Source organism: Podarcis muralis, chromosome 17 (assembly GCF_964188315.1).
Source record: "Podarcis muralis chromosome 17, rPodMur119.hap1.1, whole genome shotgun sequence".
Lineage (NCBI taxonomy): Eukaryota > Metazoa > Chordata > Lepidosauria > Squamata > Lacertidae > Podarcis > Podarcis muralis.
Window position 1 is genome coordinate 9729073 of NC_135671.1, and position 22775 is coordinate 9751847.

A 22775-nucleotide genomic window follows, 5' to 3' on the forward strand; every position below is an offset into this window, starting at 1 on the left:
GCCCAGAGAGCCACTGCCAGCAGATGGGAAGTAAGGTGAGGGCAGCACTAGTAATTTTCTTTTCTTTTCTTTTTTCTTCCCAGGACACCCAATGATGATTATCACGGAATACATGGAAAATGGGGCTCTGGACACCTTCTTACGGGTGAGTCCTTTTTCGTCAGCCACTTAGGCATCGGTTGGTAAAGCTGTTTCAGAGCTGTATTAATTCAGATTGAAGGTGGAGACTCCATGCAAAAGGAAATTCAGCCTAAGAAAATGAGCATGTTGGAGAGAGAAGGCTCAGCTAGAACCCGTCCCCCTGCCAAATCATTTTCTATATACACCCTTTTTTTATTTTTGCATGGAGGAGTATTTAGCCATGTCATTCCCCAATGCCACTACGAAGTGATAGAGCCTGACCAGAGCTTTACCACCTGAACGATAACTAGGCCTAGAAGAGGAAAGGAAACTTGTCGCTTTTATCTGGCAGTGCTCATGGTTTCTGGCTTTGATCTAGGGACCAGGGTTTCTGAAGGACTGCTTTATCGCATGTGAAACTACGTGGTCTTCCTCAGAGGCCTCTTCTCCGGGTGCTCTTGCCTTCTGAAGTTAGGCATCTCGGACCTTTTCTATAGTGGGACCCTGGTTGCAATACACCCTATGTAAGAATGTAAGAGGAGCCTTGCTGGATCAGACTAAGGGTTCATCTGTAGCTCAGCATCCTGTTCTCACAGTGGCCAAACAGATGCTGGTGAGAAGCCCTCAAGCAGGGAATGAGCATAGTCCATAGCTGTCAACCATCCCTTATTTGGTGGGAAAGTCCCTTATCCCAGCACTGTGTCCCACTGCTGTCCCTTATTGATGATGTCCCTTAAATTTCCCGGGTTTCAAAGGAAGCAGCTCCTCTCCCTCCCTGCCTGCCGGCCAGGGAGGAAGGAGGCTCCAACTGTGTTGCTTGGCTGCGTTGCTCACCCAATGAAGAATCTAAGAACGACTGGGGGGTTGAGCTTGCATGCCTTGTGCCGATCAAATCAGCCGTGTTGCCTAGGGACTCGCCTTTGCTCAGCGCTTCCCAGCGGAGAGGTGACGGTGGTTTTCCTTGCTTCATCCCCTTTGCCGGGTTGCTGCGCTGTGGGAACCACCACTTGAGGCTTTGTTTGGCTGCTGGCTGGGCTTTCTGCCTTTGGCTCGGAGGGGCTCAGAAGTTGAACATACCTGTGTTCGGAAAATCCCTTATTTTGGCTGCTGAACCCTTATTTTCGAGGCTGCTGTTCCCTTATTTTCAAATCTGTAAGTTGATAGCTATGGCACAGTCTCCCCAGAGGTACACCACTGGTGCTCACTTGGTTACGCTTCAGGCATCAGATAAAAATAATCCTATTCTCCCAGCCTTTTAATACGGCTTTCATTTCTATCTATGTTTATATTCTCTATATTCTTCTTGCTACTTTTTCTTTTCTTTTTCTTTTTCTAAATATATTTTTATTAAATAATTTTAACACAACAAATAATCAATAATATATCCAATTACATCTCCCCCCTTTTTATTTCCCCCATCCCTCCCTCTCCCACCCACTAAGGACTTCCTCAGCTCCCCTCTGTGATTTATTTGCACATATTATTCTCTGCATGTTGTAAAATTGTACATATCATTGCCTTATCTGTCTTATATTCTACTAATGAATTTGTGGATGTTTATTCAAAACCTGCCAAGGAGTCCAAATCATTTTGTTGACTTTTTAGATAATTTGTAAAAAGTTCCCATTCTTCCTTGAAGTCACGGTTGTCCTTCTCACATAGTTTGTATGTCAACTTTGCCAACTCCGCGTAGCTCATCAGTTTTTCTTGCCATTGTTCTTTTCTGCAGTTTTCTTTTTGCATTATTGGGGTATGTTGTTGTTGTTTTAGATGAATTTGATAAGATTTAATTTATATTAGCCACCTTGGAATCTCTTACCTCAAACAGCTGGATATTCTTGGGAACTGAGTCTCTTGGGTCATGCCTGGATATGTTGTGACCGACTGGGCTGAATGTAGACCCATCAGCCATATCCACCAGCCCATCAGGAACTCCAGACCCCACCCAACCCCAGATTTTGTGGTCTGTCTGGGACTAAAAAGCAAAGGGCTGGCAAGCCACAGTCCATGACTGTTGCACACTGTATTTGTTTTTTGGTGGGACACAAGCTGGCGTGGCCCTGTGGGTTACACCACAGAGTCTAGGACTTGCTGATCAGAAGGTTGGTGGTTCGAATCCCTGCGACGGGGTGAGCTCCCATTGCTCGGTCCCTGCTCCTGCCCACCTAGCAGTTCGAAAGCACGTCAAAGTAGATAAATAGGTACCACTCCGGCGGGAAGGTAAATGGCGTTTCCGTGCACTGCTCTGGTTCGCCAGAAGCGGCTTAGTCATGCTGGCCACATGACCTGGAAGCTGTACTCCGGCTCCCTCGGCCAATAAAGCGAGATGAGCGCCGCAACCCCAGAGTCGGTCACAACTGGACCTAATGGTCAGGGATCCCTTTACCTTTGCCTTTAAGCTATAACGTTTCATTGCCACGGCAATTCCGAAACTGCATTCTTCACTGTAAAACAAGTGGCTAAGCACAGTGAGAAGACTTTTCTATGTGCCTGTGTTTGTGTTTCAGGAGAACATGGACAAGTTCAGTGCGGTGCAGCTTGTGACGATGCTGCAGGGCATTGCCTCAGGAATGACCTACCTGTCAGACCGCAACTATGTGCACCGGGACCTGGCGGCCCGCAACATTCTGGTGTCTCATAACCTTCAGTGCAAGGTTTCAGATTTTGGTCTTTCTCGGATATTAGAAAACGACGTGGAGGGAACTTACGAAACGAAGGTAAAATTATGGAAACAAGATAAATAAAGTAGAGAGTAGGGCTGGGCGATCTATCAATATATTATCCAAAACTGTGTGCTGGTCCCGGGGGGGGGGGTGTTACCGTGCGGCGTGGTCTGAGTCCGGTCCTAGGTCGAGGGTATGGAGGCTGTCCATCAAGGGCGAAGCAGGGTCCAAGGCAAGGAGTCGGGCGTGGTCAGGAACTCTGGAAGAGCAGGACAGGGTGCTGGCAGGAACAGGTTACCAACGATGTTGCTCCCGCAACCTGGGACTGGGCTGACTGGCCTTTATCTCCTCTGAGGCATAGGGCGGTCCTGGCCCACAGGTGACTCGCCTCTCCTGGCCTTAAGGCGAGCACTCCTTCTGAGAGAACCTAGTTCCCTCTGCCTCTCTGCCCTGAGCCTCTGCAGCTCAGGAGAGGCTGGAGGGTTACCGGACCCAGAGGCAACCTCACCTTCCCCTGACAGGGCTGGGAGAGGAGCACCTGCAGGCAATGGGTCCTCCATCACCTCCGGAGCCAGAGCGGATTCAGCTGGTGTCTGCTTCTGAGGATCCGGCACAGGTGAGGGCCCTTCAGGTTCAAGCCCCTGCCCCAGCTCAGCCGGCCCTGGGGGCGGGGACTCCTGTGCAGGCTGGGATTCCTCAGGTTCAGCCTCTGAATCAGATTCCCAAGCCATCACAAACTGGTTTGAAGTCCATATCGTGATATTGGTTACATAGTTTTTGACCTGGCAATATATTGATGCGTGTGTGCGCTACGCAAAAATCACAATATTGGAAAAACTGTGAAGCCAGCCAATGCCTCTCCCACATAGCTCCATCCTTATTTCAGACATTGTGATATATCAGTATTTGCAATGTTTAGCTGCTGATATATCAAGACGCACAAATAACTGGGACATTCAGCTCAGTTGTTGTGTTAAGGCAACTTTCCCCCCAGTGTGACCTTGGCTCTGTGCCAGCAGAAGACAGCCTGCTGTTTGTCTCGTAGAGCTGGGCCAAAACTAGCAGACTTACTCAGAACTCCAAGGAGCCAAATGGCAGGTACCGTATTTTTCGCTCTAGAAGACGCACCAGCCCAAAAGACGCACCTAGTTTTTGGAGGAGGAAAACAAGAAAAAAAATATTCTGAATCTCAGAAGCCAGAACAGCAAGAGGGATCGCTGTGCAGTGAAAGCAGCAATCCCTCTTGCTGTTCTGGCTTCTGGGATAGCTGCGCAGCCTGCATTCGCTCCATAAGACGCACACATATTTTCCCTTACTTTTTAGGAGGGAAAAAGTGAGTCTTATAGAGCAAAAAAGACGGTAACTTTCTGATTTAGACTGGGTATAGTGAAATGCCTGAAGAAAATACTTAAGGGAGTAACACAGAGCAAGTCAGAGCATTCTCAGAAATAAAGTTTTATTTTTAAAAAGTACAAAAAAATGGTAATTGAACAGTGGAAAACTTTCCAGGAACTGAGAGGGAAAGAGGAAGAAGGGGCTGTACAACATGACTTTGGCTTCAAAAGAGGCAAAAGGAAGATGATTAAAGTCTGAAATGCAGTCAGAGAGGAGAACTTCACCAATCCTTTTCAGTTTTGTCAGAGAATGGGCACCAGGGTCCAAGCGTATGAAGATGAGCATCCAAGAGGACTGGGTGGGCTGTCTGCCAGAAATCTAGCATACTTTAAAGAACTGGGATGTGGAGACTCAAATAGGGCCAGGACCATTATAGACTTCAGAAGGGAGGGGCTTGATGGATATGAAAGGATGATGTTGGAAGAGTGATTTCCAGGTTTGATCTAAAAGAGGTTTAATGTTTTCCAGTACTACCAATATCCTACTCTTTAATTAAGCAGGCAATTGATAATATTGGATCTCAAGGGAGCTTAGGCATTCACCTTCTCAGGAGGTCCAAGTCTAGCTGGGTTGGGGGCTACTCTCTTCTCTATGTCATTAGAGAATTTTGTCAAGCAACCTGGATTTTGCCCTCTGCATCTTGATAAATTACTTCCTTCTACATTCAAACAAAATGGAAACTTTATGATCCAAGAAACACCAGCTTGAGCTCCTGGCAACAACGCCATGTTTTGCTTGCTTGCTTACTTACGTGTGTTTCACATATTTTTTCTTCCCCAGGGAAAGAGGCAGAGAGTGGCTTTGTGGGCTCCTAGATTGCAGTTGAATAGCCAAACCGTAGTTTCCATTTCACAGTTGCAATCTCTTTTTCAACAGGGTGGCAAGATCCCTATCCGATGGACAGCGCCTGAAGCTATTGCCCATCGAATCTTCACCTCAGCCAGTGATATCTGGAGTTTTGGCATTGTCATGTGGGAGGTGCTGTCCTATGGCGACAAGCCATATGGGGATATGACCAATCAGGAGGTAAGAGGGTCAAGGGAAACGCTTATTGAGCAAGGAAACCACCTCCTGGATTAGCGGAGCTGGAGCTGAACTAGAAGAGATCGTAATAAAGAACACGTTTCCAGATTTCCCCATGGCCCAAAATTCCGTTTTCTACTTTCCTGAAGGGAGCAGCCATAGTTGGGCAGCCCAACTGAGATCCATTAGTCATGAGTTTCAGTACATTAACCAATTTGATTAAATCTGCATAGGAGAAAAGACAATGGGTTGCGTCCAGTGCTCTGCCAGCATAAATCTGCGGGTGCAGTAGGGCTTCCATTTCCTCTTCTCCACACACTCCCAAATCCACTTTGGAGGATCTCCCAACCCCTTGAAGCTGATTTTGGGGGCATGCAGGGGCTGGAGGGGACGCGGGTGGCGCTGTGGGTTAAACCACAGAGCCTAGGACTTGTTGATCAGAAGGTCGGTAGAATCCCTGCAACGGGGTGAGTTCCCATTGCTCGGTCCCTGCTCCTGCCAACCTAGCAGTTCGAAAGCACGTCAAAGTTCAAGTAGATAAATAGGTACCACTGTGGCGGGAAGGTAAACAGCTTTTCCGTGCGCTGCTCTGGTTCGCCAGAAGCAGCTTAGTCATGCTGGCCACATGATCCGGAAGCTGTACGCCGGCTCCCTCAGCCAATAAAGCGAGATGAGTGCCTCAACCCCAGAGTTGGCCATGACTGGACCTAATGGTCAGGGGTCCCTTTACCTTTACTAGGGGCTGGAGAGGACAGGGGGCTTATCTACCTTCCTGCTGCTCTTTCCAGGCACAGGTCTGTGCTTAAAAGCTCAGTGTCTGAGTGCGGTTTTGTTTTGCCCCAAGCTTTCCCCTCAAAAACCTGCTCTTTAGCGCTCAATTGGAGCAAACGTCAATTCGGGCTTTCTGTGGATTGCTGTTTGCTCCAACTGAGCTTTAAAGAGCTCCAGAGGAAAATTGTGTACTCGGACATAGTCCCTGGAAAAGCAGAGAAAAAGTGTGAAGCTCTGAGAGGAAGAGGAAACTCTTGTTACCAGCAAAGCTCAAGTTTTGGATACGGCCCAGCAGTTTAGAAGGGAACCTCACACACTGCTTTCAAAAGACGTGCATCTAATACAGTAGTAGCATCTCTCCTTTAAGAAGTATTTCTCCTTCTCAAACATGCGGAAATGGATGCATTTTCTAAGATGCCACTCATCCATAACTTTTGCTGTTCAACTTGTATCGGAATTACTTTTAACAGAAGAATGTGGTGACCTCCTTAGCTCATACGTTTTTAATGAATTAATCAAATGGATTAAATGTGGCAGTTCCAATTCCAAAGGACTTCCCAATATTTAAACATTACGCTCATGAGAAAGTGGCCCTTGACGCCAGTTTCTTAGTAGCTGTGTTCTAAGGAATGTTTGCCCTGTCCACAGTGATCTTGTGTTTTACCTGGAACAGGTGATGAAGAGCATAGAGGATGGGTATCGGCTCCCCCCACCTGTGGACTGCCCATCCGTCCTTTACGAGATCATGAAGGTGTGTTGGTCATATGACCGGACCCGGAGACCCCGCTTCCGAGAGATCTTCGCTCAGCTAGAGCACTTCATGTCCAGTCCACATTTGCTTCGAACTGTGGCCGACTTTGACCCCAGGTAAGTGATATGCAGGGCAATACTTAGGGGACAGAGCTGTGTAAATTTGTGTGCACGCACACGGGCACACACACACACAAAGGGGAAGAATCCAAAAAAAAGCTGAATTCTACATGCGGTCTTACAGTGTTACCTTGGTTCTTGAATGGCTTAGTTGTCGAACAAATCGGCTCCCGAACACTGCAAACCCGGAAGTGTTTTGGTTTGCAAACGTTTTTCGGAAGCCGAACATCTTGACGCAGCTTCCTTCCACTTGAGTGCAGGAAGCTCCTGCAGCCAATCGGAAGCCGTGCCTTGGTTTCTGAACAGTTTCGGGAGTGGAATGGACTCCCGGAACAGATTAAGTTCGAGAACCAAGGTACCACTATATTTATATTTATTATTTGTTAGTCACTTTTCTTACCAAGTCAATTCAAAGTGGCTTTCATTAAAACAAATTAAAAACCAACATTAAAAACCTAAAAACACAAAGGCAGGACAAGAGGTCCCACCCACTAGAAGAGGCAATGCCACCCTTCAAATTAAGGGCCCAAAGCTCAAGAGAAAAGGATTTGCCTGGCACCTAAAACTGGATAAAGATGTTGCCAGGCCAAATTATGCATAGCTGGATAATCTCTTTTGTTTTGGTCTGACTTATTTGCTGGGACGCGGGTGGCGCTGTGGGTTAAACCACAGAGCCTAGGACTTGTTGATCAGAAGGTCAGCTGTTCGAATCCCCGCGACGGGGTGAGCTCCCATTGCTCGGTCCCTGCTCCTGCCCACCTAGCAGTTTGAAAGCACGTCAAAGTGCAAGTAGATAAATAGGTACTGCTCCGGCGGGAAGGTAAACGGCGTTTCCGTGCGCTGCTCTGGTTTGCCAGAAGCGGCTTAGTCATGCTGGCCACATGACCCGGGAGCTGTACGCCAGTTCCCTCGGCCAATAAAGCGAGATGAGTGCCGCAACCCCAGAGTCGGCCACGACTGGACCTAATGGTCAGGGGTCCCTTTACCTTTACCTTTATTCCCTGCATGCTGAATTCTGTACACAGCATCACATTCTGTGCTTTTGGAGCACTTCTGCAGAATTGTACCCTGCCCTTCAATGTGTGCATGGCATCAGTGCCAGCCTGGGTTGCATCAAGTGCCACAGCAGCTTCTCCATGCTACTCTATGGGATGCCATAAACTCCCCCTGGGTAAAGGGTAGACATTTCTCTCCAGCTCCATCAGAAGGGGGGGCGGGCGCTGGTCTTCTCATGAACTGCATTCATTTTAAGTGTCGCATCAGGTCTGAAAATGCCTATCACCCCCCAGGGTGACGCTCCGCCTCCCCAGCTGCAGTGGCTCCGATGGGATTCCTTATCGGTCTATCCCAGAGTGGTTGGAATCCATCCGCATGAAGCGCTACATCATCAACTTCCGCACTGCCGGCCTGAACACCATGGAATCCGTCCTGGAGCTTTCTGCCGAGTAAGCACTGGGCACCCTGAATTTGGGATTCTACTCTTCCAGGGCAGAAGAGTGGAGAGGGAAGGGAGGACATGCAGCTAGGTGCCACCATGTCTATTGCACCTCCCCACAGCATACAAAGACATTCAGGGACGCGGGTGGTGCTGTGGTCTAAACCACTGAGCCTCTTTGGGCTTCCTTATCAGGAGGTCGGTAATTCGAATCCCTGCAATGGGGTGAGCTCCCGTTGCTCTATCCCAGCTCCTGCCAACCTAGCAGTTTGTAAGCACACCAGTGCAAGTAGATAAATAGGTACTGCTGTGGCGGGAAAGTAAATGGCGTTTCTGTGCTTTCTGGCTTCCGTCACAGTGTTCCGTTGTGGCAGAAGTGGTTAAGTCATGCTGGCCACATGACCCAGAAAGCTGTCTGTGGACAAATGCCGGCTCCCTCGGCCTGAAAGTGAGATGAGCACCAGAACCCCATAGTCGCCTTTGACTGGACTTAAGCATCCAGGGGTCCTTTTACCTTTACAAAGAAATTCATATGCACAGGATCAGCAAAATAATCTCTCTGCCTGCCCGCCGATGCCTTAACAACCAAGCTTGCACCCCTCTACAAGCACTTCTCATTATAGTTGTTCTTAGGGTTGACAGCTTCTTTTCTCACTATGCTCTCTTGTATCTGGGTTCCGTGCAGACATTGAGCAGATACCGCAGCTTTTCCTGGTACAGAGGCCGAGCGACCAGGAAAAGGTTTCATGTGCTAACTTTCTCTGTGTTAAGCTATAATTCAAGGAGGAGGGCCAATAAAATGCCAAAATCCTGGCCAGAAGACGGAGAGTGACACCCTCCTACTGCTTGTAAAGACCAAGAGTGCAACAGATCCTTGTATCTAGCTCATGATTGCCGAACAGAGTCTGTTGCTGTGGTTGAAAAGCAGGCAGAGAACCAACAGCTTAAGTCAGAGCATAATCCGAAAGAGTCAGAGTGATGCTTTGTTGGAGAGCAGAGAATATGTGAGTTAAGAGGCCTGGTTAACCTTTGGCCTTCCAGATGTTGTCAGACTCCCAGCTGCTGTCAGCCCCAGATAGTATCAACAAGGGTGACGGATAATGGGAGTTGAGAGTCCAACAACATCGGGGGGGGGGAGGGGCAAAGGTTCCCCAGCCCTGAGCTAGAGCCATCTCCATCACAATCTCATTTTGTATGTGGGCTGGTAAAGGTAAAGGGACCCCTGACCATTAGGTCCAGTCGTGACCGACTCTGGGGTTGCGACGCTCATCTCGCTTTATTGGCCGAGGGAGCCGGCTTACAGCTTCCAGGTCATGTGGCCAGCATGACTAAGCCGCTTCTGGAGAACCAGAGCAGCGCACGGAAACACCGTTTACCTTCCCGCTATTTATCTACTTGCACTTTGAGGTGCTTTCGAACTGCTAGGTTGGCAGGAGCAGGGACCGAGCAATGGGAGCTCACCCCGTCATGGGGATTCGAACCACCAACCTTCTGATCAGCAAGTCCTAGGCTCTGTGGTTTAACCCACAGCGCCACCTGCATCCCTCACCTGCTAAACAAGGCAGCTAATCTTTCTCCCCTCCTGTTTTTTCCAAGGGACTTGAAGCAAATGGGTGTGACTCTTCCTGGCCACCAGAAGCGTATTCTGTGCAGCATCCAAGGCTTCAAAGAGTGATGGGGGGTCTCGCATCACCAAGCTGTCACTGGACCCAACGCCACAGAGCCCAGCAGAACAAGGAGAAGAGAAGGGGAACGGACTGAGCCGATCTTGCAGTGGCGCAGCAAGCATCAGCCTGGGGCTCTGAGAGTTGATGGCAGAGTCTGCAGCATGCGCACCACCAACATTCCTTGTGCCCCATAGTGCACAGGTTGGGACTTGAGCTTCCCAACGCAGAAAGCAACACTCCACGAGGCTCCCTGCAGATACTAACGCCAGAGAAGTGGCCAGCGCTTAAAATGCAAACTCCTTGCTTCTCTCTCATTTTCTGTCTTGCCACCTCGTTTCGTTCTTGTGTTTCTACTCCCGCAGCAGCCACTCTGCCCGTCGCATTTCATAGTGACTAAGGAAGCAAGGTGTACTTAAAATTATAAGCAGAGCTGAAACCATTCTGCCGGCAAAGCCATTATCTAGCAATAAGGGGTCCCTTCAAATGCAAAAGTTGTGCTTGAAGACTCAGGGATTGGGGGACGGGACTTGCCATTGTTTGCAGAGTTCCTGGGGCCAAGACTGCCTACCTTGTACCTTAGCTCAGTGGCCTGGACTTGCCTTTATCACACAGCGTTAGATCAAATTTATACTGCTCCCCTTGTTGCTTATGTGTCTTATTTTCTCTCCTGGAGCCCAGTCCTAAGAGCAAAAATGGCTTGTTTACAGTTAGGCACCACATGCTCCAGAGAGCTTAGCATCCTCAAGTTGAGAATGTTGCCTATATATATTTAAAATAGCAGGATGGGGAGGTGAGAAAGAAAACCCAGACCTGGGGTTGTGTGTTGTATATATGGTTTTGTAAATAAAAGTATCCAATCTGTGCCTTGACTTTTATTCTATACGGATCAGCCCCTTATTAAGTCAGCTGTCTATTGGGTTCCACAAAACTTAAGAGCAGGACTTGCTGCCTTCTCAAAGGAGGGAGAACTACCACTAACATAAAGTTACCCTTATATGATTACAGCTTTTTAAAAACGAAACAAAATGATAGCTACCCTTGCTCCTTTTCAAAGAAATATTCAAGGTTAAGGAAAAGCATCTGAGTACCTTGGATAACCAGATGAAAAAGAGTGCAGGGGTCCTTTACCTTTTAGTGGTTGTGTTGAAGAGGAAAATTTAACAGCATTGTTTGTCATGCAAATCAAAGTGCAGAGCCCTGTACCTTTCCCCCCATCCAGCCAAGACATGACACAACAGCCCCTAGGGCAAGGAAGAACTGGTAAAAAGGAGTCAAAATACATATAAAATAAAGGCACTGTTACCATTTATATGCAAAGCACCAGTTATGTGCAGGGTGTGAGAGAGATGTCAAGAGCATAAAGAACCTGACATAGACATCTACTCTGTACTTACTCAGAAGTAAGTCACAGTGTCCTGAAGGCTGAAGCCCTGAATCAGTCAGGACAGTATTTAATGTAGTTCAGAAGCCAATGACCAGCTCCAGCTGCAAAGAAGAAATTTAAAGCATAGTAGAAGCAGTAGCCTTGTAGAGTACGTAAGATAAGAAGGGAATTTAACAAAGCAATAACCAGACTGTGTAATTGCCATACCTATAGGATCAAACTCCTATTCTCTATGCCAGTGTTTCCCAACCTTGTGCCTCCAGCTGTTTTTGAACTACAACTCCCATCATCCCTGACTAGCAAGACCAGTGGCAAGGGATGATGGGAATTGTAGTCCAAAAACAGCTGGAGGCACAAGGTTGGGAAACACTGCTCTATGCATCCAAGGAAAAACAAGAGAAAGGGGTTGAGGAGGGGTAATACTATCTACTAGCAAATGATTTCAGGTTGAATGTAGACAATCGTTTACCAAACAGGAACTTACTGAAAGGAACATATAACCACCCAATATAACCTGCAGCATCTTCCTACAATGTGGTTGAAAACTGCATCACATTCCTCCTCTCCCAGCCTTCTGTTCAGGTCCAAAATGACACGTTCCTCAGAATCGCATGCCCACTGAATTAGTTTTAGCAAGGGCAGTACAGAAAGGATTATAGTTCTATCACTTTAGAAATGCAAGCCATCCCAATATGGTACTGTAGCTTTTCAGTAAGCACTCTTATTGACTGGGCACTGATCTGGCAAGGAGTGGCAATGTCCATGCCCTACGGGCACTCCAATGTCCATTGTTTGAATCCTGAAATGCATTCACTACGTGACCCGGAAGTGTCTCCGGACAGCGCTGGCCCCCGGCCTCTTGAGTGAGATGGGCGCACAACCCCAGAGTCTGTCAAGACTGGCCCGTACGGGCAGGGGTACCTTTACCTTTACCTTAATCAAGCTGCAAGACTTAAGTAGCAGCCTAAGGGTACCATTTTGTACCACAGAACTGGTTTCTCATCACCTTGTCCATAAACATTATGCCCTACACTGTTGGACCTACAGAAAAATGAGTTTTCCACCTACTGAACTCCTCCACAAGTCTGTGAACTTTGAACACTAGGCCAGGCAAGTTTGGGACATTTTTGACATATTGATGTCAATTAAGAAATATTGCAGAAACCATATCAGCCCAATTTAACATACCCAGGGCAGTTGAACTAGAAAGGTCTTATTGAAACAGTGCATCTACCTACCAACCACTTACAGCTTAGGGACTCTTATCAAAAGCTTCTGCTGGACTAACGGGGTCAACTTGAAACAAGTGCCATCCATCAGTACAAAAACTATTGTTATGCATGTTCACCATCTGCATAACTCTTCCAAAACTACATCTACTAACAGGACCCTAAGCAGAAGTATGAAAAAGCCTACAGGGATCAGGCCTAGAGATCTTTCCTTCTCAAAAGAGCCTGTCGGAGAGCAAAGTTCAGCTGGTTAAGTGTTAGCAGCAGTAGGCCTCCCACTCAGCAGATGGCTTCTGCTACCAATTCCCTTCCCAGCCTCCAAAACAAGAAACTTGTCCTTCAATAGGAACATTCATTTGCTCCAAGCTACCATATTTTATTGGCTGTATGGTTTCTTTCCTTGTAACCTTCAGCGTTATCTATGCTGAAGGACTCCAGATTAAGCAGAGGTATAATAAGCTGCCCAAAGAATGGGAGGACCACGGAAGAAACCTCCATCTCAAAGCAAAGTTGGAAGAGCCTGGTGGTGTGAGTCAAGGAGTCTTAAAGAGCTGGGTGGGGTGGGGAGAGTAATCTCACCCCTGCAGAGAGCTGTCTCCCACAGCAGCCTTCAGTCGGGACACAGGCTCAGTGCATTAAAGTCAAGTTATCTGAAGGGTCTCTCCAGCTCCCAAGACGCAGGCAGCAACGAAACAAAGAGATCAAGGGGCTGCTGAACGAAACTGAACTTCACCTGAACAAACAAGCTAAACACTGTGCAAACATTTGCCAGGCTCCTCCACTTTGGACTTTTGCTATTTGTGTTAGATGTCAAGTCCATGCAGAAGGTGGTGCGTGGCTTTGGGCTAGAGCACAGTCTTTTAACTCTTAAACTCTTGTACCCAGATCCAGTACCAAAGACAGAATAAATTGCCTTACAAGGAGGGCTGTGTGTGCTTGGATGTACCGTATTTTTCGCTCTATAAGACGCACCAGACCACAAGACGCACCTAGTTTTAGGAGGAGGAAAACAAGAAAAAAAATATTCTGAATCTCAGAAGCCAGAACAGCAAGAGGGATCAATGAGCAGTGAAAGCAGCAATCCCTCTTGCTGTTCTGGCTTCTGGGATAGCTGCACAGCCTGCATTTGCTCCATAAGACGCACACACATTTCCCCTTACTTTTTAGGAGGGGAAAAGTGAGTCTTATAGAGCAAAAAATACAGTATATCTTGAATTCAACAGATGCCTGCAAACATGCAAAATATGCCTACAGAGTGCAGAGTTTGGCTTTTTTTTAGTTTCTGGGCCTGCACATTACTCTGGCATCAACGTCAGGAGATTTAGAAATCTAATTTTCATTTAAAATCAACTGGGCACTCACAGAAAGCGAAATTCTGCAAGCTGTGTGTTTTCTGCACGTGTGGCGGGAAAAAATTCCGGGGCAGGGGGGAATAAACACTGCCCTGACTAAAATCAGTGCTACACTAGAGTCCACAGTTTAACAACATGTACTATGACAGGATTCTTAAAGCATCTATGGAGAAGGCAAGCAAATGTAGTCCTAGGTCAGCAGCAGAAACAGGCTTTTTAAAAAACAAAAACAAGAGCCACTGGTGAGCTAGTCTGCACTGCTGGAGTTCCGCTTTGTAGGGTCATGCATGTTATAGCCCTCATCCAAACAAGGATACTTAACCCCCCAATTTTTAAAGAGTCTGTAAATGGGTGATATCAAACTATAGCATACTCAGTCACTCAAGTCCCTTGATTTAAAAGTATCAACTCAGAGTCATTTTCCGAGTACATCTACAAAAACCAGCATAATTCACATTTCTATTGATGAAAGTCCATCTAGTTCAAACCCCCTGCAATGCAGGAATCTTGCCCAATGTAGAGTTCAAATTCATGACTCAAGACCAGGAGTCTCGAACTCTACTAACTGAGCTATCCTGGGACTTAGTTATCAACCAAGGCATTGATTTTTTTAAAAGGTAATGACATTTTCCGCCTTCCTTATCTTTAAGCCCATGACTATTCAGTCTGTATTCATTCAACCGGTGTCCAGACATTATTACTAATAGTCGTTTGGTGTTTAACTTCCTTCTCTCAGAAGAGGGAGCGGCCCTGGGATTGCAGTCCTGGCCACATGTGCCACTCAGCAAAGCTAACCTGCTTTTCTAGCCCAGCAATGCTTCAGAGGGTTGGACGTGGACGTCAATCGCAGTGGCTGAAAATCCTGAGAGGTGGCAAATGTTAGTAGCAAGCAACGATGAAGCAGCGAGCCGGACTCCCAAATCCAAAGCCATTTAAGCTTCTGACAAGTTGGGGGCGGGGAACAGTTTTACAGTGGTACCTCGGGTTAAGAACTTAATTCGTTCTGGGTGTCTTTTCTTAACCTGGAACTGTTCTTAACCTGAAGCACCACTTTAGCTAATGGGGCCTCCCACTGCCGCCGTGCAGCCGGAGCACGATTTCTGATCTCATCCTGAAGCAAAGTTCTTAACCCGAGGTACTATTTCTGGGTTAGCGGAGTCTGTAAACTGAAGCGTCTGTAAGCTGAGGTCCCACTGTATTACTCAATGAGAGTAGGGGGTGAGATGCAGCTGAGATCCACAAAATGACGACTTCTTTTGATGACGAAGGGGAAAGTGCAAGTGGGTCAGAGCAAAAAAAGAAAAGAATGTATAGACAGGAAACACCACTGATAACACTGCCAACAAACTGAGGAAGAGCGGTAGCAGGAGAAAAGCTTAGCAAGAGGCAGCAATTTTCTCTCTGCCAAACGATGCATCTAATTGGATGCCGAGGCAAAAAAAAAAAAAAGGATTGCAGAGCTCCAGGACCTCTCCAAACAGAATGAATGGAGAGTAAAATGGCAAATGGAAGTCACTGTAAACAAGGGTAAAGTGGTGTGTGTTGGCCAAAAAAATCTTAACTTCACATATACTATTGAGTTGAACTGGAAGTGACAAGACCAGGAATGAGATCTTGGGGTCATGGTAGATCGTTTGATGAAGATGTCAACCCAGTGTGCAGTGGCTGTGAAAAGGCAAGATCTGTTATGTACTGAAGTTCTCACTCTGGGCCAGCAGGGGGTTACTATAGATAGTTTTCACTCAGGTCCACGTATGCAAATAAGGGATTGAAAGTGACGTTCAGTGATTGGATAGTTACGGAAAATGGTTACTGTCGCGTTCTAGTGGAGCTCTATATAAGCAGGCTGGCTGAACCCTTCAGTTCAGTTCTGTTCTGGCCTGTGAATAAACAAGAGCTGTTTGAAGAATCGCTGTGTCGTCTGATATGTTCACCCACAACTTAACAAGATCCATGCTAGGAATCATTAGGAAAGAAAATCAGAGGATTGGAAGGGACCTTGAGGGTCATCTAGTCCAACCCCCTGAAACAAGATGGAGGGAGAATGGATTCACTGCTGGGTAGTTTAGCAACGATCTCTCTCTGACCCACCCCAGCCACACACACCACAGAGAGGCTGAAGTTATAATGGGGGGGGGGGACCCAACACAAATTTTATTAATGCAAACAGTGGCTGGGACAGACAATATTGAAGATGCTTGTTCAGTCCAGCCTAGGAATTGAGGCTCTGCTCCATTGACTGTGCCAAAAAAACACACACCAGCAAAGTCACTTACAGCAACCCCCGCAGAGAAGGGTGGGAGTGTGGCCCTGGCAGGGACTTAGAAGGCACCCATCACATGTAGGCTGCAAATGAAGAAACTCTGATGAGGGTGCCTTTCTCAGCATCAATTCGGGACCATTCCTGGTCACACCACACTCCCAGTTCGACCAAGCATGTTGTAAACAGAGAAGTAGTCCTTTGGATAGTTTGCTATGCAGAAGTTGCTAGGCCAAAGCACCAGAAAGGTAAAAAATAACTGGGGCCACCGTAACTCTGGGGACTGGGGGGAACTGGTCCATAAACTCCTTGCTGGCAAGGAGAACCATTCAGGCACACAAGTCCAGTACAGAAGAAGGAGATTCGTTTATATCATCATCCTGTAGAGCGAAGACTCTGTCCATCGCCAAAAGTAAGGGTTTAAAAAAATAGTCCCATTAGTTGGGTCGTGTTGCATACCTGAACAGAGGACAGCATTTTGCAGGGTCAGGGGACGTAGCAGGTTGGAAGGATCCAGACTTTTCCTCTAAGATTACTTTATTATTTAGTAAGTAAAAGGACTGCAGGGCTTATAGCAATTCCACGTCACTTTCTGCAGTGTCTAGAATAATATACCGTGGCCAGACTAGGCGAGGAGTTAAGGAACACCCAGTCTTAGAAGGGGCAGGTTAAAAAGGAAAAGAAAACACAGTGGGAAGAGCCCTTGGGTGGAAAGAGATATTGCCAGACAGACTCTTTCTAAGTAAAAATGCATTGTGGGTTTTGAGGGGAGGGGGGGAGAGGAATGACCAGAAACAGCACAGAGGAAAACCAGGCCCACTGACTGAGCTGGGTGGGGACAGGGAAGCACATCAAGGACGTATCCTGATCCAAGGTCCTTAGACCGCAGCTTTGGCCCGTGTGGTGTGACATTTTCTACACAGCACGTGCCCGTCCAGGGGGAAACATCCATTGTCATCTGCTTCGATGGAAAGGGGCTTCCCACAATCCTGAAAAGGGGAGGAAGAAAAGGAGAATCAACGCCACTGAGGCGGCAGAAATGTCAACGAGGGACTGGCGGGAAGGGGAGAAGGGAAATGGCTCACCTCACAGCGGTAACATTTCATGTGGAAGTTCTTCTCCAGGGCTACCACGCGGACGGTCTCATCCTTTCCGGGCTCTGGCATGATGGGCTCACCACACACCGAGCATCGTGGGGCATATTTTCTGCAAGCACGTAAGAGGCGGTATGAGGACTCGAACTTTCGGTTTCAACCTTCTAGGCCAGACTTGCCCCGGTCAAGTCACAAAGGTCCCAGGTGAAGTGGGAGGAAGAAGACGCAGGAAATGAACGAGGAGGTCACCCACCTGTGATAGTCGTCCACGCAATGTGGCTGGTTGGCTTTGTCCACAATGAAGGAGGCTCCCTCGAGGGCTTTGTGGCACACCACACAAGTGAAGCACTGGGGGTGATAGGAATTGCCCGTGGCTCGCAGCATCCTGTCTGTGATCGTTTGCTTGCACACACAACACTTCTCCAGGGTGCCCTGAAGAACAAAAACAGGGTCAGAAATGAAGGAGGCCTGCCCTCCAGAAACAGAACCATTTGTGGAGACATGTCAGAGGAAGAGATTATAGGGTGCACTCAATCCCTGAGCTGTGGGGCACAGGCTGCTCTCATGAACGTTCCCTACTTTAAGGTGTGACACTGACAAGCGTACAGAACAGATATCCATGTATGGGGAAATGATCCATAATGAATTGGGGGGGGATGTTTTAATGTACCTACATTCCCAAAAAACCCCAGAGTCCTTTCTGTTGGGGATAATTCAGACTGAAATTCCCAGGTGTCAAAAAAGGTTATTTAGGTATGCTTACTACTGCATCCTGTGTTTTGTTAGCCCCAAAATGGAAAACGAGTGAGGTCCCAACTAAAGAATAACGCAAACTTAAGTTGACAGAATATGCACAACTTGCAGGCTTAAAGTACAGAATAAGAGAACAAGAAGAACATAGGTTTAAAGAGGTTTGGAAAACGTATACTGAATATATGGGAAGTAATTGTGTACAGTTAAAACGCTTGCAGCGTTAAGATAAATCCAACAGTGTAGTTAACTGTGGAAAGAGAAGAAGGGAAGTCATTGATATCTTAAGGATGTAAATGGGAGAAAACAGGCAAATTTAAACAATTCTCATCCAACCTCCCCACCTCCCAAAACAATTCAAAGCATAATGTCTCTCCAGGATCGCATACTCAAGATCTCTTTTGACACCCATTAATTGCCCTTTAACAAGATTAACCAAGATTGGGCAGCTTAGCAAACAAGAAATCTGTGAAGAAGGCAGCCTTAATCAAATTTTACACCAGCCATGAACTGGGTGTCTTCAGAAGCTGCTGCCCGAGGCAGAGAGCATGACAAGTGTGAGGACACTGGAGGTGGGGGCTTGCTTGCATGCATAAGCCCCCGTCCACACTTTGAGCTTCTGCATGTTCAGGCAAATGCCTGGTCACACCCACAGTGTACAAGCACACGATGGTATGTCTGCGACGCCACCGAAAGAGACTGTTGAAGCCAGTTCAGGTGTAACTTTTGTGGCACGGAGCCATTGTTGCGTGGCACAGGTCCACACTGGGTTGACCTGGTAATGCAGACAAAGACTCCACCGTGAGCTTGGCAACTTCACCGCCCTGGGATCTTTGGGTAAAGGGTGGTATATAAGTGAACAAATAATAATGATGATTTATTCCCACACTAGGAGACTGGAGTCAAGGGGCTGCGGTGTTCCAAAATGACGGCATCTCAAGATGAATTGACCCCACCTTGACCACCCGACCCAACAAATGGACTAATATCTGAGGTACTTGAACACGCGAAGAATGGCTGTTTTTTATGAAAGTTGCTTCCTTTCATAATGAACTTCTGAATGGTTTCTTCTGAACAATGCCAGTACAGGAAATAGGGGCAACTTTTTCATTCGGTAAACTAGCCCAAATATTGAAATTCCGACCAGACGAATTAAAAGAGGAAAAAGATGAAGAACTCTAGCTGGTTGCCGAAGCAAGATGTGGCGGCCATTTTAAGACATTCCAAAATTCGCTTGGGGAAAACAACCCCTCTGTTGCTGAGGTAACGCCAGAGCATGTCTCCTTCCAAAATGCCCCGACGATTGTGATTGGCCACCCTGCGTAGGAGCCAACTCCTAGGGGCTGAGGTCTCTTCGGACCCCCCAGAACAAAGTATTTGCTCCCCTCCGCAAACATTGATAGGCAGTACTATTGAAATGGTGTGTGTGCACTGTGACTTGTGATTGATTAGGTGGGGCGGAGCTTACCTGTGTCCCGCCCCCTCCATATTTTATTCAAGAAGGCGCCCCTGCCCCTCTGCATTTCACTCACCGCATAGCAATCCTCGCAGAAGGGCTTTTCGTCCACGTTGTAGAACTGCTGGCCCTGCAGCTGCTTCTCACACTTGAAGCAGGTGAAGCATTCCACATGGAAGAGCTTGTCTAGGGCGCGGACAGCCGGCTGCGTCCGTGACAGGGCTTTGTGGCACAGGCCACACAACTCTGCAGCGGCAGGGAGAAGGGGGAGAGAAAAGAGGAGTGTGAGAGGCTGCTGGCAGGTCAGTATGGTGTAGTGGTTAAGAGCGGTAGTCTCGTAATCTGGGGAACCGGGTTTGATTCCCCGCTCCTCCACATGCAGCTGCTGGGTGACCTTGGGCCAGTCACACTTCTGTGAAGTCTCTCAGCCCCACTCACCTCACAGAGTGTTTGTTGTGGGGGAGGAAGGGAAAGGAGACTGTTAGCCGCTTTGAGACTCCTTAAAGGGAGTGAAAGGCGGGATATCAAATCCAAACTCCTCTTCTTCTTCTTCATACGTATCTACGCCTCCAGGCAAGAAAGGGGACACAGCTACCATCTCCATAAGAAGAAGATGGTAGTATTCAGCGGCAGGGAGCTGAGTGGAGGGAAACATGTCAGCCCACCCACCCACCTTCTGTGTGCCTGGTTTCTGATGAAGGCACCGTAGCAGAGAGAAAGGGGGTGTGTGTGTGGCAACAGTAGACCGAAATCCCATTCACTCTCCATCACCGGCACATGCAAAATATTTAATGTACAGACGCACCAGAATTGGTGGCCTCTGCATGTGGAGGCTGGTCCATGTCCTTCATGAGCTTCTGGGTCAACATCTCCAGCTCCTCAACCTCTTTCATGGTCAGGACAGAGTTGCCCCTGGGAGGGTCTGATCCAGTGTTCGCAAAGGGCGCCGGGTTACGCTGGAGAAAGAAATCAAGAGTCACTGAGACCGGAACGTCCCTCCTGCTAGCCTCTCAGATGCCACATATTCCAGGGAACAGATGCACGCTCAAGATCACTTAGTATGGCCAAGCCAGCCTTTAACATTGTTCTGCAATGCAGATATTCCTCTGCCTGTCCACACACGTTTTTCCCCTCATTATCCAGCCTGTACCCTTCCTTCTCCCTGCTGAGAGGCCACCTTGCAGCTCACTCAGGTGACAAGATTTTGAAAAGTTTCCTTTTCCTGTAATAACTGTATTGATGAAGAAACTTCCTTTTGAGGAACTTCTGTCCTCCATTTGCTTTGCAATGGTTTTGTTGCATGGAAAGATTCAACAGACACAGTTTTACCTCTAGGTTTGTTTGTTTTTAAATTCCTTCTTCTATAAAACCAGAGGGAGAAAAAAACACACGTGCCCGGTGCTCTTTTGCAACTGCCCTCAATAGCAGGGGCTTAGTTTTTAAGCTGGCAGAGGGGAAATCTCTCTTACCAATACAAGCACAGAGGAAGAGAAAGAATGTAGCTTCATCCTTCTGGGAGCCCACAGACCCACAAATCTTACTGAGGCCTCTCTTTTAAAATGGCCGCTAGGAACTACAGCAACAGATGGGGCAATCCAGCCAGATTTGATTTATTGCTGACTGGTATAGCTCAGTCGGCAGAACATGAGACTCTCAATCTCAGGGTTCGAGCCCCACATTCGGCAAAAGATCTAGATCTTTTGGCAAACTAAGGCCCGGGGGCCAGAACCGGACCAATCACCTTCTAAATCCGGCCCACGGACGGTCCGGGAATCAGCGTGTTTTTACATGTGTAGAATGTGTCCTTCTATTTAAAATGCATCTCTGGGTTATTTCCGGGGCCTGCCTGGAGCTTTTACATGAGTAGAGTGTGTCCTTTTATTTAAAACACATCCCTGGGTTATTTGTGGGGCACAGGAATTCGTTCATTTTTATTTTTTTCAAAATATAGTCCAGCCCACCACAAGGTCTGAGGGATGGTGGACCGGCCCCCTGTTGAAAAGGTTTGCTGACCCCTGGTCTAGATGACTCTTGTGGTCCCTTCCAACTCTATAATTCTACCATGGTACCTCGGGTTAAATATGCTTCAGGTTACATTCGCTTCAAGTTACAGACTCCGCTAACCCAGAAGCAGTACCTCAGGTTAAGAACTTTGCTTCAGGATGAGAACAGAAATTGTGCTCCGGCGGCGCGGCAGCAGCAGGAGGCCCCATTAGCTAAAGTGGTGCTTCAGGTTAAGAACAGTTTCAGGTTAGGAACGGGCTTCCGGAATGAATTAAGTCCCGAGGTACCACTGTACTCTTCTATTCTATTCTATTCTATTCTATTCTAATTTGCCTATATATAAATCCTGAATGAAAAGTCCATCCAGCTTTGCACACTTCCCTTGTCTCTCCACCCCAAGTTGAGATCTATTCCCCACTCACCACGTCTCGCGGGGCAGGCGGTTGTCCAACGGGACGTGGCTTCTCCTGAACCTGGGGCTTTTCTCGCTGTTGTGCATAGGTGAAAGCAGGCGGCTGTGGCCTCGGGGCTGGGCCTGCGCCAGAAGCGGGCGGGAAGCGAGGCTGCGGAGGGGCAGCGGCCGCCTGGCGCGGGAAGCCAGACGGGATCCCTGCAGCTGCTTTGGGTACAAATCTGGGGGCCACGGCAACGGGGGGTGGAGTGTATTTGGGGGCTGATGGAGCTGGAGGAGGAGGAGGAGGAGGAGCCGGCGGTCCTGGAAGCTGTGTCGATGGCGAGTCTCTACTCTGCTTCACCCACGGTGGAGGAACAGAAGCCGTTTCTCTCGGCGCTTTGGGGGCGTAGCCTGCAGTGGGGCTGGAGGCAGCGTTGGAAGGGAAGGAAACGGGAGCTGAGACATCCTTAGGTGGAGCAATAGTTTCTGGGGAAGCTTTGGGTCCAGAAGCCAGGCCTACGTGAGCCATGGAACCTGGAGATACCTGCAGAAATAAATACGGTTATCAAAGGGGAGAAGAGGCCAACATCGTAGCATCTAAACCAGACCCATCTTGGTCCAATCTGCTCTCAGTGTGGGGAAGAGGAACAGAGAGGAGTACAGGAAAGAGGGGGTTGATGCAGCCAGACATTTGTCCACACGCCTGCACCCCAGAGCATGGCAAAATCCTCCTTATCCCTTGGCAAGCAGATACAGAGGCTTGGCTACTCCTGGGTGAGAAAGCTCACCGGAGAGTAACTTGTCCAGAGACCAGCTTTGTCCTTAACAAAAGCAGACTTTGGATTGCAAATCCAAGCATAGTGGGCCTGGCTCCATCCTCTGTGTCTCCTGCAGAAATCATCATTGGT

General features: G+C 47.9%; 2 protein-coding genes across 4 annotated transcripts in view; one reads left to right on the forward strand and one right to left on the reverse strand.

Moving 5' to 3' along the window:
- Window positions 1-10806, forward strand: part of EPHA1 (EPH receptor A1) — an 84371-nt gene extending 73565 nt beyond the window's left edge. For 2 of the 3 annotated variants that reach the window (XM_077921055.1, XM_077921057.1), the window contains 6 exons: window positions 84-145; window positions 2628-2837; window positions 5055-5204; window positions 6646-6839; window positions 8132-8287; window positions 9874-10806. In XM_077921055.1, the coding sequence (XP_077777181.1) occupies window positions 84-145; window positions 2628-2837; window positions 5055-5204; window positions 6646-6839; window positions 8132-8287; window positions 9874-9952 (851 nt within the window). In that variant the 3' untranslated portion in view covers window positions 9953-10806. The remainder of the gene's footprint in view (window positions 1-83; window positions 146-2627; window positions 2838-5054; window positions 5205-6645; window positions 6840-8131; window positions 8288-9873) is intronic. The other variant, XM_077921056.1, reaches the window with a different exon arrangement.
- A 5233-nt stretch (window positions 10807-16039) lies between these two features.
- Window positions 16040-22775, reverse strand: part of ZYX (zyxin) — a 30494-nt gene continuing 23758 nt past the window's right edge. Inside the window, 6 exon segments of the mRNA XM_028712164.2 lie at window positions 16040-17158; window positions 17255-17375; window positions 17517-17695; window positions 19546-19715; window positions 20275-20425; window positions 21896-22411. Of these exon segments, the coding sequence (XP_028567997.2) occupies window positions 17048-17158; window positions 17255-17375; window positions 17517-17695; window positions 19546-19715; window positions 20275-20425; window positions 21896-22411 (1248 nt within the window). The 3' untranslated portion in view covers window positions 16040-17047.